Here is an 18,311-nt window from a genome sequence, read left to right on the forward strand (position 1 = left end):
TAGATATATAGATAGATAGGAAGGAAAGGCACTATATGAGGCTGACAGGGAAGCTGCTATATAACAACAACAACATTTATTTCTATAGCACATTTTCATACAAAAAGTAGCTCAAAGTGCTTTACATAATGAAGAATAGAAAAATAAAAGACACAGTAAGAAAATAAAATTAACTCAACATTAATTAACATAGAATAAGAGTAAGGTCCAATGGCCAGGGTGGACAAAAAAAAAAACTCCAGACGGGTGGAGAAAAAAATAAAATCTGTAGGGATTCCAGACCATGAGTCCACCCAGTCCCCGCTGATGATAATATTACTTTTATTACTACATAGATAGACAGGGAGTTCACTGTATAAAAGACAGACGGAGAAAACACTACTAAATGAAAAATGGCCTTTTTATTAAGCAGCAGATACTTAAGAAAGGCAAGCAGACAGTGAGAGTACATACAGATGTGAAAAACACTAGACAGACAGATAGATATGGAAGGCACTGTATAACAGATACAAAACTGACAGAAAAAAACAGGGTATACAGTAAATAATATACAGGCAGAGAAGCCACTAGATAGGTAGATAGATAGATAGACAGACATGAAAGGCATTATATAAGACAGATTGATAGAATGGCACTATATACTAGGCAGAAAGGGAAATCAAAAAGTAATAATACTATTATTACTACAAAGACAGAAAGACAGGGAACTCACTGTATAATAGGCAGACAGCGAAGGCACTACATAAGAAAACAGACAGAGAACGCACTAGACAGATAGATCTCAGCATTAGCAATATATTAGTTTTATTATATATATATTGTGGTCCCCGGCCAGGACGCCCAGGAGGACCGGAGGAGGGCTTGTGTCTCCTCCAGACTGCGAGGGGGCGTCCGCCCTGATTATGTTGGGGGCCTCGGGTAAAGGGCTTGGAATCCCAGCCCTGTAGGGACCCGTGGCCACCGCCAGGCGGCGCCCCAGTGCCTGAATATCCCGGGAGCCCAGCAGTTCCGCCACACCAGGAAGTGCTGGGGGGAAGACGACAGGGGTCACCCGGACGGCTTCCGGGTGCGCAGCCGGCACTGGGGCGTGGCTACACAGGAATGCCGGGAAGCAGCTGGAGCCCATCCGGGTTCCTATTTAAGGGGCCACCTCCCTCCAGTCATCATCAGAAGTCGGGTGGAAGAGGACGGAGCTGGAGGGAGGACTAGAGGCGGCCAGGAGAAAGGCACTGGAACTGTGTGACCTGGACATTGGGGGAATCGGTGCTGGAGGCACTGGGGCTTGTGAGTGCACTGAACTGTGTAAATATTTGTAAAATAAACGTGTGTTGGGTGAACATAAGATGTCCGTCTGCCTGTGTCCGGGCCGTCCACTATATATATATATATATATATATATATATATATATATATATATATATATATATATATATATATATATATATATATATATATAAATAAATATATATATATTATTTATATATATATATATATATATATATATATATATATATTATTTATATATATATATATATATATTATTTATTTATATATATATATATATATATATATATATATGTATATATATATATATATATGTATGTATGTATGTATATTTTTGTGTATATATATATATATGTATATATGTATATATATATAATAATATATACATACAGTATATGTGTGTGTGTGTATCTGCGATTTATGTCAATAAAATAAATGAAAAATGATTCAGTCTGTTTATTATTCAACATGCGCTGCAGGAAAGCAAGAAGGCCGTTAGAGCACATATAGATAAACTGGGAAGGCACTGTTTAATAGAAGATATAAAACTGTCAGGAGGAAAAAAAGATAGATAGATGTGAAAGGCACTATATGACAGGTGCTGCAGAAAGGCAAGCAGGCAGTGAGAATACATTCACATGTGAAAGGCACTAGATAAATTGATAGATAGGGAAGGCACTTCTATATATAATGGGCAGACAGAGAAGGCACTAGACCAGTAGTTCTCAATCTGTGAGGCGGGCCCCCTTAGGAGGGCGCGAAGTAAAAAAAGGGGGGCGCGAAGTTGTGAAAAACAAAACAAGAATCAAAAATATGAAAAAAACATCTGTTGAAGCCAAAACAAATTAACTTGAACTACATTCTGATACTAGAACAATAAATATAGAGTTAGATAAATGTCGATAAAAGTTAAGTAGGTATAATAAAATATGCATCTCAATTTCAAAAAAATGTTAGGAAGGGTGCGATTAAAACTGTTATGAAAACTCGGGTCACAAATACTTATAGGTTGAGAAATATCACTTAGAGATTTTCTTGTCTCCATCCCCAGACTTGTGTTTTTCATGAAGTTGCTTGTTGTGTTTCTTTGTCTTCATTGTGAAGGTTGGTCCACCATACTGAATTACCACATGTTGGAACTTCCAGCTACAATCAACTGAAACCCTGGACAGATGACCTTTACTGGATTTCTAAAACCAGTGGGCTGCACCAGTGATGTGTCATATTAAAGGGGTTGAACACTAATGAGACCAATTATTTTGTATGTTACCTTTGTAATTACTTTTGTGGACTGGCACCTTGCCCAGGGTTTGTTCTTGCCTTGCGCCCTGTGTTGGCGTAGTTTGGCTCCAGCGGACCCCTGTGACCCTGTGTTAGGATATAGCAGGTTGGCATAGTGGGCATTTGTAACTGATGTAGCCTACTTTACATGAAAGTAAAGTACTTATGTTGGCATTGAACTGCCTTTTTCTGTTGATCAGTGACAAAAAAGCCAAGTTAAATAAATAGGATTCAATGTTGCAGAACAAGAAAATGTGAAAACTTTCAAGGAGGCAAAGACTTTTTTAAGGCATATTCACAATTCATAGTTTGGCTTCATATTTTACATTTTGCTCTTCAAGTTAAAGTTTGTCATTTATCCATAGTACAGTGAAGTTATTCCATGTCGCACCTTTTCAGAATAGTGACAGTGATGAATGAGAGAATCTTTCCTTCCGATGATTCCAACGCTTCTTTATCTGCATTCACTTTTCCATACACAGCTTGGTAATAAAGCAGTAGCACCAAGTGTCACATTCAGATACCAAGAAGAAAAACAGAATAGAGGAGGCTTAGTAATGATTAAAAATATTGTGATACTTCTATTTCTATACAAATGACTAAATAACAGAAATGCAGCATGCACAGCTAATCAGCAGCTCTAGTCAGGGTATGCTAGACTAAAGCATTGAGTCTTCACATTTACAACTAATGGCAACATAGAAATTTTCTCATCACTTGATTTGGAGACTGCTGTCCATGAAAGGAAATTCAGCCAGGTGATATTGTAAACTGGTATTAAAAAACATGTTATGTACACTACTAATACATGTACAGTTGGTCCTCCATATCCACAGGTTCCGCATCTGTGGATTTAAGCAACTATGGATTGAAAGTATATTAGAAAAACAAAAAAATGTACTAAGTTCCAAAAAGTAAAAATTTTATTTGCCGAGTGGCAAACACTACGCTGAATCCACCAATGTAGTGATGTGTAAGGTTACCCTGCTGTGATCCTCCTCCTTCTCTGTCCAGCACTCGTTGCTTAAGCATTATTCACCTCACATGTAATTTATTCACTATGTGTGTTGTGTGTGTGTATGGCTGGTTAATGGAATGTTTTAGCATTAGGAGATGGGGCTGTAAACGTTTTCTGTTAGGATGCCTAGCGCGCTCTCTTTCTCTCTCTCTCTCTCTCTCTCTCTCTCTCTCTGTCTCTCTGTCTCTCTGTCATGCTATTGATGCAAACAGTTTGTGACACGCCACTGACGCTGACTCTGGCAGTTTCTGTTTTCTTTTTATTTTTGTTGTGATAACAAGCTCTTTGAAGTGACTAGAAAATTAAATTAATTTCAAACCAGCAAACAGAGTTTATGTACACATCTGAATGTGCTGCCATGTTGACATACTTGTTTAGATTTGGGAAATGCTGGTAGTTCCAGGAGGCCAATTCAGAAGAATAGGGTGGGTAACTAAACAGCTGAAATGTTGTATTGTGGATGGTGGCCACTGCAGCAGGAGCATCGTCCTGCTGAAAGAGAATCCTGTGGCCCATCTTTCTATACCTTTTATGCCAGGCATACATACACTGCGCAATTTTTAGAAATTGTAGGCAAACGACTGCTCCCACTGGGCGATGGAAATGCCAGCTGTGTTTGTGTCTAAACTCTATAAGCACGTTTGGTTCAATTGACATGGCACTGCATGGATGCTCAGACTGCATGTGAACGTGATAGTTTCACCCATTCAATGGCCTTCTTCTCAACAAAGAAAACACTTGCATTGCTTGCACTTGCCATACTCCGTGACAGCACCTTTACGGTGGGGGCTGCTAACGTAAGAAGTTCTGAACCTGCAGAGCCTCAGTGAGTTTTTAATCTTCTTAATGATGCCAGCTAACTTTGACTAATCTGTTCTGTTCTGCCTGCATGTCTGCTTAAGGTAATGATTCAGGTTTTTATTTTCTATTGCTTAATGGACTTAAAGGTTGCCTCCAGACTACAAACATTATGTTCTTATCAGGAAATTCTAGGAAAATTGAAAACTGAGTTAAATGTTTACCTAGAAATGTTTGGAACCTACATACGCATGTGGCATTTTGTTAACCTAAAGCCACTGCTAGACCCCATTAGATAAGTTGATTTAAGGATGTTGTATTTAATACCCGACATAGGATTACAAGGATGACGCATTACAAGGAACACATGGTATTAAGTTCTCTGCAAATCTCACTAACACCTCATCTGACAATTTCAATGAGCTGCTAGAGACAACTGATAATAATAGCATTTCACAATCATATTTAAGCTTGCAAAAAACACTTAAAATGATCCAACTCAATTTGGCTGTGAGTCTTGTCAGTTAATGAAACTTAAATTGAGGACTCCACTCCAACATATAGCTTCAGACTTCAGATAACACCTAACAATCACCCCAAAACTCAGGAAGTGGGGTTCAGGCCTAACAATAAAGGGAAGGCTTTCAGAATTAATAAATAAAAAAAAAGGATTCAGAAAGGGGAGACTGGAAAACGCTGACTCCACAGCAGATCAATGCAGATTGATATAGAAGTGTATTTCAGAACAAGATTAAAAGCAAAAAGACAATATGTTTATGCCTAAAAATACAAAGCTAAATAATGAAATTTAATTACAATTTCAATCAGTGTCATCCAAAAAGAAATCAGAGATCAAATTTTAAAAATCAAAAAAAATAAAGCACTTGCAATGGCAAATAAATAAATAAATAATCAAAATCTGAAGACTCCAGGAGTGAACCAAACCACAGTGGTTAGCAGCTAATGCCACAGCACCAGTGGTGAGGTTCCCTCCGACTTATATAGGCATGGGGTCCCTTAGCTTCAATGTAAGTGGGCATGGTATATGAAAGAAGGGTGGCACAGTTCTAGTGCCGCTGCCTTGCAGTAAGGAGACAGGGACTCATATTGTGTGTGCTTTCAGGATTGAGTTTACAAGTTCTCCCTTTGTTCATGTGAGTTTCCTCCGGGTGCTCAGGTTTATTTCCATAGTGCAAAGACATGCAGGTTAAGCCTGTGTCACATTAGATGACATTTCTAGTCATTTTCTGTCGTAGTCTCTGTTACATAATCTTAGCAAGTCAAAGACAGTCAGTGGCATGCTCCGGTGAAGCTGATTGTGGTATAGCTGGTCCACGGCTCGAAAGAAAAGCTCAGTTGTAAATAGATAATCGCCGCACTTGTGGTTTATAGAGGGGGCTTGGTAGTGTGGCCGGAGTGGTTCCCAAGCGCTTCGTGATGTGGGCGGTCCTCGCTTAAGTGCACAAGTGAGGAGTCGTCCGCATCCGTAATTGATGTCGGGAGCTGCTAATCGCAACACCTGAGCCACGACCCCATTATATATTGTAGAAGCGAATGCGGAGGGGTTAAAAAAAAAAAAAACGAGGAGGAGAACGGAGGTTAAGGGAGAAGGCAGCCGGTGCATGAATGTATGGGCAGGTGAGCGAGAGCCGGCCTGCTATACGGACAGGCAGCTGAGCAGTGAGCCCTAGCGGGGTGTTTGGCCGGCACCCAGCTCAGTCCGTAGTGGTGGCTCCTGCTGAGTGTTTTAGTGAGGAGCAGGAGTGACCGGAAGGAGGATGGCTCACCGCAGAAGACAGTTACAGTTGGGAGGCATGGGAGGTGGATGCCCCTGCATGAGTGCCCTGGTCGCTGGGGAACCCAAGTCTCGGTCTGGGGAGAGCAGAATGAAGCCATGGATCGGGAAGCCACCAGAGCAGGTCAGCTGCAGGTAGGGCGAAGTAGATGAAGACACCAGATTTTTGTTTCAAAGGACTACTTCCAGCTATTTTAACCTCGCTTTTAAAAGGTATTATTTATTGGATTTTAACCTCCACTGATTCACCCCTGTTTTAATGGATTATTTACAGTGGGATGCAAAAGTTTGGGCAACCTTGTTACTAGTCATTATTTTCCTGTATAAATCATTGGTTGTTATGATAAAAAATGTCAGTTAAATATATCATATAGGAGACACACACAGTGATATTTGAGAAGTGAAATGAAGTTTATTGGATTTACAGAAAGTGTGCAATAATTGTTCAAACCAAATCAGGCAGGTGCATAAATTTGGGCACCACAAAAAAGAAATGAAATCAATATTTAGTAGATCCGCCTTTTGCAGAAATTACAGCTTCTAAACGCTTTCTGTAGGTTCCAATGAGAGTCTGGATTGTGGTTGAAGGTATTTTGGACCATTCCTCTTTGCAAAACATCTCAAATTCATTCAGGTTTGATGGCTTCCGAGCATGGACAGCTCTCTTTAACTCACACCACAGATTTTCAATTATATTCAGGTCTGGGGACTGAGATGGCCATTCCAGAACGTTGTACTTGTTCCTCTGCATGAATGCCTTAGTGGATTTTGAGCAGTGTTTCGGTCGTTGTCTTGTTGAAAGATCCAGCCCGGCGCAGCTTCAGCTTTGTCACTGATTCCTGGACATTGGTCTCCAGAATCTGCTGATACTGAGTGGAATCCATGCGTCCCTCAACTTTGACAAGATTCCCAGTCCCTGCACTGGCCACACAGCCCCACAGCATGATGGAACCACCACCATATTTTACTGTAGGTAGCAGGTGTTTTTCTTGGAATGCTGTGTTCTTTTCCTCCATGCATAACGCCCTTGTTATGCCCAAATAACTCCATTTTAGTTTCATCAGTCCACAGCACCTTATTCCAAAATGAAGCTGGCTTGTCCAAATGTGCTTGAGCAGACCTCAAGCGCTCTGTTTGTGCTTCCTCTGCATCACTCTCGCATACAGCATCTCCTTGTGTAAAGTGCTGAATGGTTGAACGATGCACAGTGACTCCATCTGCTGCAAGATGATGTTGTAGGTCTTTGGTGCTGGTCTGTGGGTTGACTCTGACTGTTCTCACCATTCGCCGCTTCTGTCTATCCAAATCTTTCTTGGTCTGCCACTTGAGCCTTAACTTGAACTGAGCCTGTGGTCTTCCATTTCCTCAATATGTTCCTAACTGTGGAAACAGACAGCTTCAATCTCTGGGACAGCTTTCTGTATCCTTCCCCTAAACCATGATGGTGAACAATCTTGGTCGTCAGGTCATTTGAGAGTTGTTTTGTGACCCCATGTTGCTACTCTTCAGAGAAAATTAAAGGAGGAGGGAAACTTACAATTGACCCCCTTAAATACTCGGATTCACCTGTGTATGTAGGTCAGGGGTCACTGAGCTTACCAAGCCAATTGGAGTTCCAATAATTAGTTCTAAAAGTTTGGGAATCAATAAAATGACAATGGTGCCCAAATTTATGCACCTGCCTGATTTTGTTTGAACAATTATTGCACACTTTCTGTAAATCCAATAAACTTCATTTCACTTCTCAAATATCACTGTGTGTGTCTCCTATATGATATATTTCACTGACATTTTTTATCGTAACAACCAACGATTTATACAGGAAAATAATGAATATTAACAAGGTTGCCCAAACTTTTGCATCCCACTGTATTTAATAACATTTGGACTGTACTGCACTATATACAGTTAGGTCCATAAATATTTGGACAGAGACAACTTTTTTCTCATTTTGGTTCTCTACATTACCACAATGAATTTTAAATGAAACAACTCAGATGCAGTTGAAGTGCAGACTTTCAGCTTTAATTCAGTGGGTTGAACAAAACGATTGCATAAAAATGTGAGGCAACTAAAGCATTTTATTAACACAATCCCTTTATTTCAGGGGCTAAAAAGTAATTGGACAAATTAAATAACTGGAAATAAAATGTTCATTTCTAACTGTATTTGGACACTGTTTCATTGGATTATTTTAATAAAAGCACTTTGCACATTTTTGCACCATCCCCTTGTTTCGTGATGTCTTCACTGATCAGCTCATCCGGTGACATTACCGACGGTGTCGGGTTCAAAAGCTCCTAAAAAGGAAGTGTGGGCATAGAGAAAAACCCACGTCATCACAGAGACATACATGCACAACAATTCATTTCAACTAGTCTGTGATACACCCCTCAAACAAGTTTGATTTTGTCTTTTTATCTGTGCATGAGATCTGGCAACCAGTAAATAAGAAACACATTAACAGAAGCGAGTGTGTCTGATGGCTCGCGTTTTACATACCACAACAGAATGGAAAAAGGGAAAAAAAGGGCAAACATCACAACAACATTTTCTGTACCTGTTAATCTTTCATATAGCATGACCTGTGCCAGGCAGCATGGTATATTGGCTATCAGAAAAAGAGGCTAGTCAGACTGTGCGAGAAAGTTATCCCACCATCACTAAATGTGACGTGCCCAGTGACATGAGCCAACTGGAAAATCTCTTGTACCCCACAACTAGTATAATGTTTATATCACAAGCCCCAATGCTGAATTCCAATTTTTTGGCTCAGAACAGATTTACCTCTCTTGACGGTTTACATCCGTAAGTACAAGTGAGCTGCTGTATCCAACTGTAATGTGAACACATCTGTCCTCTGAGTCGGCACACATTGATACGTTTTTGCACAAGTCACCTGTGTCACCAACAGTAAATAAGTCATATTTGAGTTATGACTCATGCGAAGTACAAACCGGATTCCATAAAAGTTGGGACACTATACAAATCGTGAATAAAAACTGAATGCAATGATGTGGAGGTGCCAACTTCTAATATTTTATTCAGAATAGAACATAAATCACGGAACAAAAGTTTAAACTGAGAAAATGTATCATTTTAAGGGAAAAATATGTTGATTCAGAATTTCATGGTGTCAACAAATCCCAAAAAAGTTGGGACAAGGCCATTTTCACCACTGTGTGGCATCTCCCCTTCTTCTTACAACACTCAACAGACGTCTGGGGACCGAGGAGACCAGTTTCTCAAGTTTAGAAATAGGAATGCTCTCCCATTCTTGTCTAATACAGGCCTCTAACTGTTCAGTCGTCTTGGGTCATCTTTGTCGCACCTTCCTCTTTATGATGCGCCAAATGTTCTCTCTAGGTGAATGATCTGGACTGCAGACTGGCCATTTCAGTACCGGATCCTTCTCCTACGCAGCCATGATGTTGTGATTGATGCAGAATGTGGTCTGGCATTATCTTGTTGAAAAATGCAGGGTCTTCCCTGAAAGAGATGACGTCTGGATGGGAGCATATGTTGTTCTAGAACCTGAATATATTTTTCTGCATTGATGGTGCCTTTCCAGACATGCAAGCTGCCCATGCCACACGCACTCATGCAACCCCATACCATCAGAGATGCAGGCTTCTGAACTGAGCGTTGATAACAACTTGGGTTGTCCTTGTCCTCTTTGGTCCGGATGACATGGCGTCCCAGATTTCCAAAAGAACTTTGAATCGTGACTCGTCTGACCACAGAACAGTCTTCCATTTTTCCACACTCCATTTTAAATGATCCCTGGCCCAGTGGAAACACCTGAGCTTGTGGATCTTGCTTAGAAATGGCTTCTTCTTTGCACTGTAGAGTTTCAGCTGGCAACAGCGGATGGCATGGTGGATTGTGTTCACTGACAATGGTTTCTGGAAGTATTCCTGAGCCCATTCTGTGATTTCCTTTACAGTAGCATTCCTGTTTGTGGTGCAGTGTCGTTTAAGGGCCCGGAGATCACGGACATCCAGTATGGTTTTACGGCCTTGACCCTTACGCACAGAGATTGTTCCAGATTCTCTGAATCTTCGGATGATGTTATGCACAGTTGATGATGATAGATGCAAAGTCTTTGCAATTTTTCGCTGGGTAACACCTTTCTGATATTGCTCCACTATCTTTCTGCGCAACATTGTGGGAATTGGTGATCCTCTACCCATCTTGGCTTCTGAGAGACACTGCCACTCTGAGAAGCTCTTTTTATACCCAATCATGTTGCCAATTGACCTAATTAGTGTTAATTGGTCTTCCAGCTCTTCGTTATGCTCAAATTTACTTTTCCAGCCTCTTATTGCTACTTGTCCCAACTTTTTTGGGATTTGTTGACACCGTGAAATTTTGAATCAACATATTTTTCCTTTAAAATGATACATTTACTCGGATTAAACGTTTGATCTGTCATCTACGTTCTATTACAAATAAAATATTGACATTTGCTATCTCCACATCATTGCATTCAGTTTTTATTCACAATTTGTTTAGTGTCCCAACTTTTTTGGAATCCGGTTTGTATAAATGAATGCATTAGTAGCCAGTGTGTGAATTGCATTTGGCTGTAGAGGACGACATGCAGTTCGTTAGCCGTACACGATAAGGTCAAGAAGACAAAGAAAAAGCCAGAGGGTAGCCAGACAGTTAATTCTGGCATCGCTGCATTAAGAGATGTGTGCCTCACTTCACATCTCATTTCTGTCTTTAAGGAAAAACAATGATGAAGCAAATTTAGAGGACTGAGTCTTAAAAAAGAAGGCAATGAAAATTAAGGAAAAAGTATGTATCATTTGTAGTGAAAAACTGATCGCTACTTATGAAGATGGTTAGTAAATTTTTTACCGATAAATATGATTTTCACAGATTGATTGCACAGTCCAACAAAATATTTTTTTTCTTGGGCTGTTGGGCTAGAGTTATTTGGAGCGCTGATTCAGAAAATTGCATTGAATAGACCACATCGGTTCTAGTTTCTCAGATACTGAATACGTAGTGTGTAAGTTAAATGGACTTACCATGGAAAAGGCAGAGAGATAATTTTACAATAAAATAAAAACAGGAAAAACCTTGGAGGTCAATCGTCACACCGAAAGTGCATAGTAGACGTCACATAGTATATGTGCACCACATTTCAGGTCAATAGTTGAAACGGTTTGTGAGCTACAGTACTGGTGATTTAAAATCCTGGACAGACTAACGGACAGCCATGGTAGTGTATTATATAAGAAGATAAAATACATTATATACTATATATTATAAATATATGTGTATTTTAACTGAGACTTGTTCACAGAGCTCTGCGCCTTGCTATACGGAAAGTAAGTTGTATTGTATGGTTGTGTTTTCTCTTTGTGGGGATAGGGTTCATTTTCTCCAGTCTTCCTGTTTGCACCTTAACCCTTCCAACACTCTTACCAGGCTGGGATTTTGTCAGATGACATGCATGCTAGCTCATCACAGTCAATATTTTTTTCCCTTAGATTCAGTTAAACCAAAACCTTCAGATGGATCTTCAGCACAAAGCAGAACTGAGGACCTAAACAATGGTGGGATGACCCATGTAATGACTATCACCTTGATATTTCCTGTATTGCTTCTTAGTTGTCTTTCACATCTATAAAGGTGAGTCTTTAATTTCTTAATGTTCACTGCCCTTTATGTTACAATCTGAAAAAGAATTGGAACCTAACAGTCCAGAGCTGCTGCCTCCAGACCCCAAGGACCTGATTTGACTTGAAAGCCTACCCCATGTAGATCCAGCATGTTGTCCCAATGGGCAGGTACAGTTTGTCTAAAATGTGCAGATCATGGAAACAATTGGCTCCAGACTTTCTCTGTGTGAGTGTGGGCATGGGCATGAATGTACCCTTTAGTTCATCTGCAGAATCAGCACCGAGACCCTCATCTGTAATCTTCTCACTTGGAGCCATGAGTTAGATATTTGTCATTTGTGTTTTGGGTGATAGTTCAGTTAGGGTTGACTGAAAAGGGTTGTTATGGGGCAAGGGGGCTTTACAGGCAAAATACACGTCAGATATTAAGTGTTAATCTGCATATACCATTACGTAGAAAATATTTTAAGGTACAATGGATTCAGAAAGCCTTCAGATCCTTTCAATTTCTGTACACTTTATTGAGATTTTAGGGTCCTGTGATTTCTGCGATGACTAAAACACAGACGGAATCACGGAATTAATGCTTGAAAACAGATTTTAGATTTAAAAATGGCAATGAATTTAGAGACTTCCCAATAAATTAAACAATTGAATAATCTGTAGTTCTATCATTCAGATACTATTTTCTACAATAGTTTGTTGTTTATGAAGCGAATGCAATTCTTTGTAGAAATCAATTGTGCCTTTATGTGTTTGTGCGCGTGTTTCCTGTATGTTTTCTCGTTAAAGGCACGCAAAATAGCTAACTGCACGAGACAGAAGTGTCAAAACGAGCAGGATCAGATACCCTAACATCGTAGTAAAAAACTAAGAAACACACGCTTAACTGCAACAGTGAGGGCACAACACTATCCCGGCGACTTTTACGATTCTGGACAAATTTTCTGCAAGTTTTTCCAACATAGACATTGTACTATAGACTGGGCACGAAAAGATGACCACGTCAAATGTAAAACCTATCTCAAAAAAAAAAAGAGGAGAAATTAAGATCATAAAACAGAGCAAACAAAATCGTCAGATGCAAGACGTCAGTTTGTGTCCATGTGAGTCAGACATACCGATCAAGAAAATAAAGATACGTCCTTTCTTTATTGAGCATTGTAAACAAGGAGGCGCGCTGCCAGAAAATGAAAGCCGTCTTCCTCAAACTCATTTGCCCCACGTCTTTGGACAACATATGGACACCATTCTTCGAAAGATTTGTGGCAAGAAAATATATGTTGTAGTTGACAAAACCACTGGTAGCCGAGACCACACAGTTCTCAACATAGTGATAGGGGAGTAAACATTTGGCAGTATGGTAATTATTTTATGTAGGCAGTTCTAATTGTACGTGATGTATTTAATGTGAATCATTTAACCGATTAAATTATATTTAACCAATATTAACAGTCTTTCCCATAGACAAATGTTACTAGTGAACGGCACTGGTTGTTAACGGGTTGCCTTTTAAAAACTAACAGTTCTGGGATTTAAAAAATGTACCGCCTCACAGTAACGAGGCACACAAGGTCCATATTTGACTCTTCAGCTATAAACTCGGCACCTACAAACCTGGGTAGAATAGCAGGCATCTCCACAGATGCAACGAGCCCTTAAAAGCGGGTCACTCTTTCTTTTTTATAAAAGTGAAGTTAACCTTCATCTCAGAAGGATGCGTCAAACTAGTAACAGCTCTCACAATTCTGGGCACTCACTGTCCTGCTGCAGTCTCAGCATACAGCGTCATGGAGTATCTGGGCTCCTACCTGAGGAATGGAACTGCAAAATAAGGTTCAGTTGCGCTAATGTGCTGTTTCATTAAAAGCAATGTAAAGTGACATTTCATTATTGTTTGTTTTGTTGTAGCCGGTTCTACTTTCTTACAGTAATAAAATAAGACACAAAAACCCAAAAATCCAAATGAAGAAAAAATAAAACCGTGAAAACCAAAAAATAAAAAAAAAATTAAACGGAATTGTGAAAAAAATAAAACAAATACCAAAGGGCCCTAAGATTTGAATTTAATTTTAAATGAATACATTTGCAATTTTTGCCAATCAATCCACACGTAATAACATGTAATGAGAAAGTAAAACCAAGAGGTTCAATGAACCTCCACATAGATCAATTTGTAGTGAGGTGTAGATCAGAGCAAAGGGATTCGATTGGATATACTTTATCAATCCCTGAGGGGAAATTTTTTTTTTCGCATGACCTTTGAGGTCCAGATACCAGTGCAGATCCTTAGCCATTAAACCATTTCTAAAGCTTTGAAAGTTCCCAGGTCACTGCTTTTTGCAGATGATGTTGTCCTGTTTGCTTCATCAGGCCGTGATCTTCAGCTCTCTCTGGAGCGGTTCGCAGCTGAGTGTGAAGCGGCTGGGATGAGAATCAGCACCTCCAAATCCGAGACCATGGTCCTCAGCCGGAAAAGTGTGGAGTGCCCTCTCAGGGTTGGGGGTGAGATCCTGCCTTAAGTGGAGGAGTTCAAGTATCTCGGGGTCTTGTTCACAAGTGAGGGAAGAATGGAGCGTTAGATCGACAGGCGGATCGGTGCGACGGCCACAGCGATGCGGGCTCTGCATCGGTCTGTCGCGAAAAAGGAGCTGAGCCGTAAGGCAAAGCTCTCAATTTACCGGTCGATTTACGTTGCTACCCTCACCTATGGTCATGAGTTATGGGTACTGACCGAAAGAATGAGATCGCGAATACAAGCGGCTGAAATGAGTTTCCTCTGCAGGGTGTCTGGGCTTTCCCTTAAAGATAGGGTGAGAAGCTCAGTCATCCGGTAGGGGCTCAGAGTAGAGCCACTGCTCCTCCGCATCCAGAGGAGTCAGATGAGGTGGATTGGGCATCTGATCAGGATGCCTCCTGGACGCCTCCCTGGTGAGGTGTTCTGGGCACGTCCAACAGGGAGGAGGCCCCGGGGAAGACCCAGGACACGCTGGAGGGACTATGTCTCCCGGCTGGCCTGGGAACACCTTGGGATTCTCCCAGAGGAGCTGGAAGAAGTGGCCGGGGAGAGGGAAGTCTGGGCCTCTCTTGCTTAAGCTGCTGCCCCCGCGACCTGACCTCTGATAAGCGGAAGAGGATGGATGGATGGATAACAGCCTCAATAACTGTAAAAGCAGAAGACCTTTGGAACCACCAGAACTTGTCTAGAGTTGGTCATCTGACCAAACTGAGTAACGGGACAAGAACGGCCATGGTCAGTGAGGTGACCAAGGACCCAAAGGGCACTCTTACAGAGCTTAAGAAGTCTTCTACTAAGATGGGAGAACCTTTCCAAAGAATTGACATCTTTGCAGCATTCCATCAGTTAAACTTTAGTGAAAGGTGTATGGCAGCCCACTTACCATTTGCCAGAAGGCATTGAAACGGCACTGAGCTCATGAGGAAAATGATTCTCTGGTCTGAATAGACAAAATTTGAGCTCTTTGGGCACAACTCCAAGCACTATGTTTGGTGAAGACCAAGCCCTCCTCATCACCTGTTTGACACCATCCCTACTATAAATCATGATAATAATAATAAATAATTATAATAATAATAATAATATTTATTTACATTCATATAGCGCTTTTCTCACTGCTCAAAGCGGTTATGGCAGCATTATGCTATTGTGGTGTCGGAACAGACAGACTAGTCAGTATTGAGGGGAGGAGGAATGGAGCCAAATGAAGAGAATTCATTGAAGAAAACCTGCAAACTCAGACTGGTGTAATGGTTCATGATTTAGCACAACACTGACCTGACGCACATCCAAGACAATGCTGGAGTGGCTTTAGAACATGTCTCTGACTGTCCTTGAGTGGACCAAACTTAAACCCCATAGAACATGTGTAGAGAGACCTAAAGGTGGTACTTTACAGTTTCCTCCGATCCAATCTAATGGAGCTTGAGAGGATTTGCTAGGAAGGATGAAGTAAACTTCCCAATTCCAGGTGTGCAAAGTTTGTAGACTTGAAGCTGGAACTGCTGCCAGAGTACTGAATGAAGGATCGGAACACTTTTAGGAATGAGAGATTTTAGGTTTTATTTTAAAATACAAATTGCAGACCTTGCTGAAACACATTTTGACTGTCATTAGGGGTTGATGGGCAAAAATGGCAGAAGTATTTATTTTAAAATTAAATCTACAGCACAAAATTGGTTCAGAAATGAAAGGTCTCTGGATACTTTCTGAATCTACTGTATGTATTTTAAGTATACAGTATCATAAACTTGAGAAGTACATCTTTCACATCAACACTGCCTTACCCCTTCAGTCAGTTTCATGCAACCACTGCCTTGACCTTGCAGAGAGACACAGCCCACTATTTGAGGGATTCTTCTACTTCTTGCTTCTGCTGTCTTTTATTGAAGTGCATTGACCGCAAAAAAAATATGTCTGGAGTGGGCTGGAATTGACCGATGGATTTGCATAGCAAGGTCTGCATGCTAGACCTCTGTCAAGTTGATTTGTTTCACTCAAAGTGCTGACCAGTACCAGGCAGACATTTCTATTGCATTTTCTTCTCTGTAGGAGGACAGCCTTTTATCAACACTGCAGGGATCTTTGTGTAAATATGAGTATTTCTCTGCTATGCACCATCCCACTCTTCACTTGTCAAGGGTGAGAAGCTGGAGGCAGAGTCAGCAAATGAAGGATGCCAGTTGAATTGTTTTGTTACTTTTTTAAATTCTGTTTGAAGTGCACTTAAGAGGACTGGTACAATAACAAGTTAGAAAATGTACACATGGGGTAATGTTCAAGTGCGTTCATTGGCTGTGCAGACACTGTATAGCCTTCAATGGACTGAGTACAGTAAGTCACTTAGATAGATACTTTATTAATCCCAAGGGGAAATTCACAAAACTTCTACAAAAAATTCAAAAAGACTTCTACAGTCTTCTCAGTCTATTTCAGGTGTTCTCACCAGGAATGGGCAAAAGGCTGAAAACAGGCCTGGACAAGACTCTCGTTAATCGCAAGGACCACTCTGACATACATGCCATATTCGCACACAGTGACAATTTGCAGTTGGCAATTAACATACACTAAATAAATAGAAACCTTTGTAATTAATCTCTTACTTGCTTGAGAACATCCAACCGTAGTGATTTTCATGAAAAGCTGTTCAGTAATGGCAAAAATTAGGGAATAACAGAGATGAAAGTGACCGTTATGAGCATCAGGTGAATCTGGCACTCTGATGGTAAATTAAAGGTTCACCAGATATTCAAAGTCCCAAACTGGGACACTTGTACAGCATGTATGTCCACACATAAAGCCTGTCATCATTTGTACAATGCCAATCTTTATCTTCTCGTTAACACCAAGGGTTCAGGGCATGGGCCATAAAAAAAGAATAAAGAAATCCTTTCACAAATGATCACGTAGGATTCCAGTCAGTGCTTGAAATGGACGCCCATAAAATGTCAGCGTTGCTCTTTTTATCTGCTTCTTAATTTTTTTTGGTAATGATGTTCATATTTAGCACATATTCTTAATATAGCCTTAACCATACTATTATACTGAATTGATGTCTGGGTTATGGGTGTGGAGGGTGTCCCTGGTCACCCTTGCCATTCTAAATATATTGTGAGAAGGTTTGTTGCAGTGGAGCAGTATTTTATTAGGCGAGTAGCCAGTTAAGACCTGGCACTTTTGATATTCTTTAGCTATTTGTTAGGACGCATTGTCTGAAAATTCGAGTCTCTCTTTGTCACATACATGTGTGGTCACCCTAGTAAATTATAGTGACAGCAAAATACTAAATCATTCTAATGTGCAGACAGTGGAGCGGTGAGCTTGGCTTAGAGTAAGGTAAGCAAAACTGTCTAAATGTTTGTTTGCTGTGTGCACAGCACTACTTCATTCTTATCTAGATAACCCTTTGTTTTCATTGCTTGAATTTTATACTTTTTACAATTAGTAAGATTTTTTATTTACCTGTTACTATTTAAAGCTTCTGGAGAAAGGAGTTGTATACAGGTAGACTTGCTGATAAGAGGACTGCTTACCCGTGCAAGCAGCCATCAATGAAAGTGACTTCCTACTTCCTACATGCACACAGTTGGCTGTTTTTAATAAACTTTGTTTGGATCTGTTTGCCAACAAGTTGCATCTGACAAAGAGGATATTTTACGACTTGATGTAACGACTCCCAAGTTAAAACAGAAACAGTGAAGTAATACTTAGTTGAACTTGCACAAAATGTTTTTCTGTTTTAAGACTGATGTGCTTGCAAATTTGGCAATGCTTATCAATGGGAGATTTTGTAATGTTAAAACTGTGCAAAGTGCAATCTGCTAAAGTTTTCTCTATGAAAATTGAATTGCCTTGACAAATTTCCTTGAAGAATAAGTGTGCCACATTTAAGTACAATTGGTGTATGGTGGGCTGAGTTGTTTCATATGGACAGACAGACAAACAAACACACAGACATGGCTATTGCAGTAGGTGCTTTCT

The 18,311-nt window shown here is 40.3% G+C and overlaps 1 protein-coding gene across 1 annotated transcript in view; it reads left to right on the forward strand.

The window, feature by feature from the left end:
• The window catches only part of LOC120514914 (ICOS ligand-like), a 68,683-nt gene that overhangs the window by 37,010 nt on the left and 13,362 nt on the right, over positions 1-18,311 (forward strand). The window contains exon 4 of the mRNA XM_039735555.1: positions 11,681-11,822. Coding sequence (XP_039591489.1) covers positions 11,681-11,820 — 140 coding nt within the window. The 3' untranslated portion in view covers positions 11,821-11,822. The remainder of the gene's footprint in view (positions 1-11,680; positions 11,823-18,311) is intronic.

Source organism: Polypterus senegalus, chromosome 1 (genome assembly GCF_016835505.1).
Source record: "Polypterus senegalus isolate Bchr_013 chromosome 1, ASM1683550v1, whole genome shotgun sequence".
In the NCBI taxonomy this organism is placed as follows: Eukaryota; Metazoa; Chordata; class Cladistia; order Polypteriformes; family Polypteridae; genus Polypterus; species Polypterus senegalus.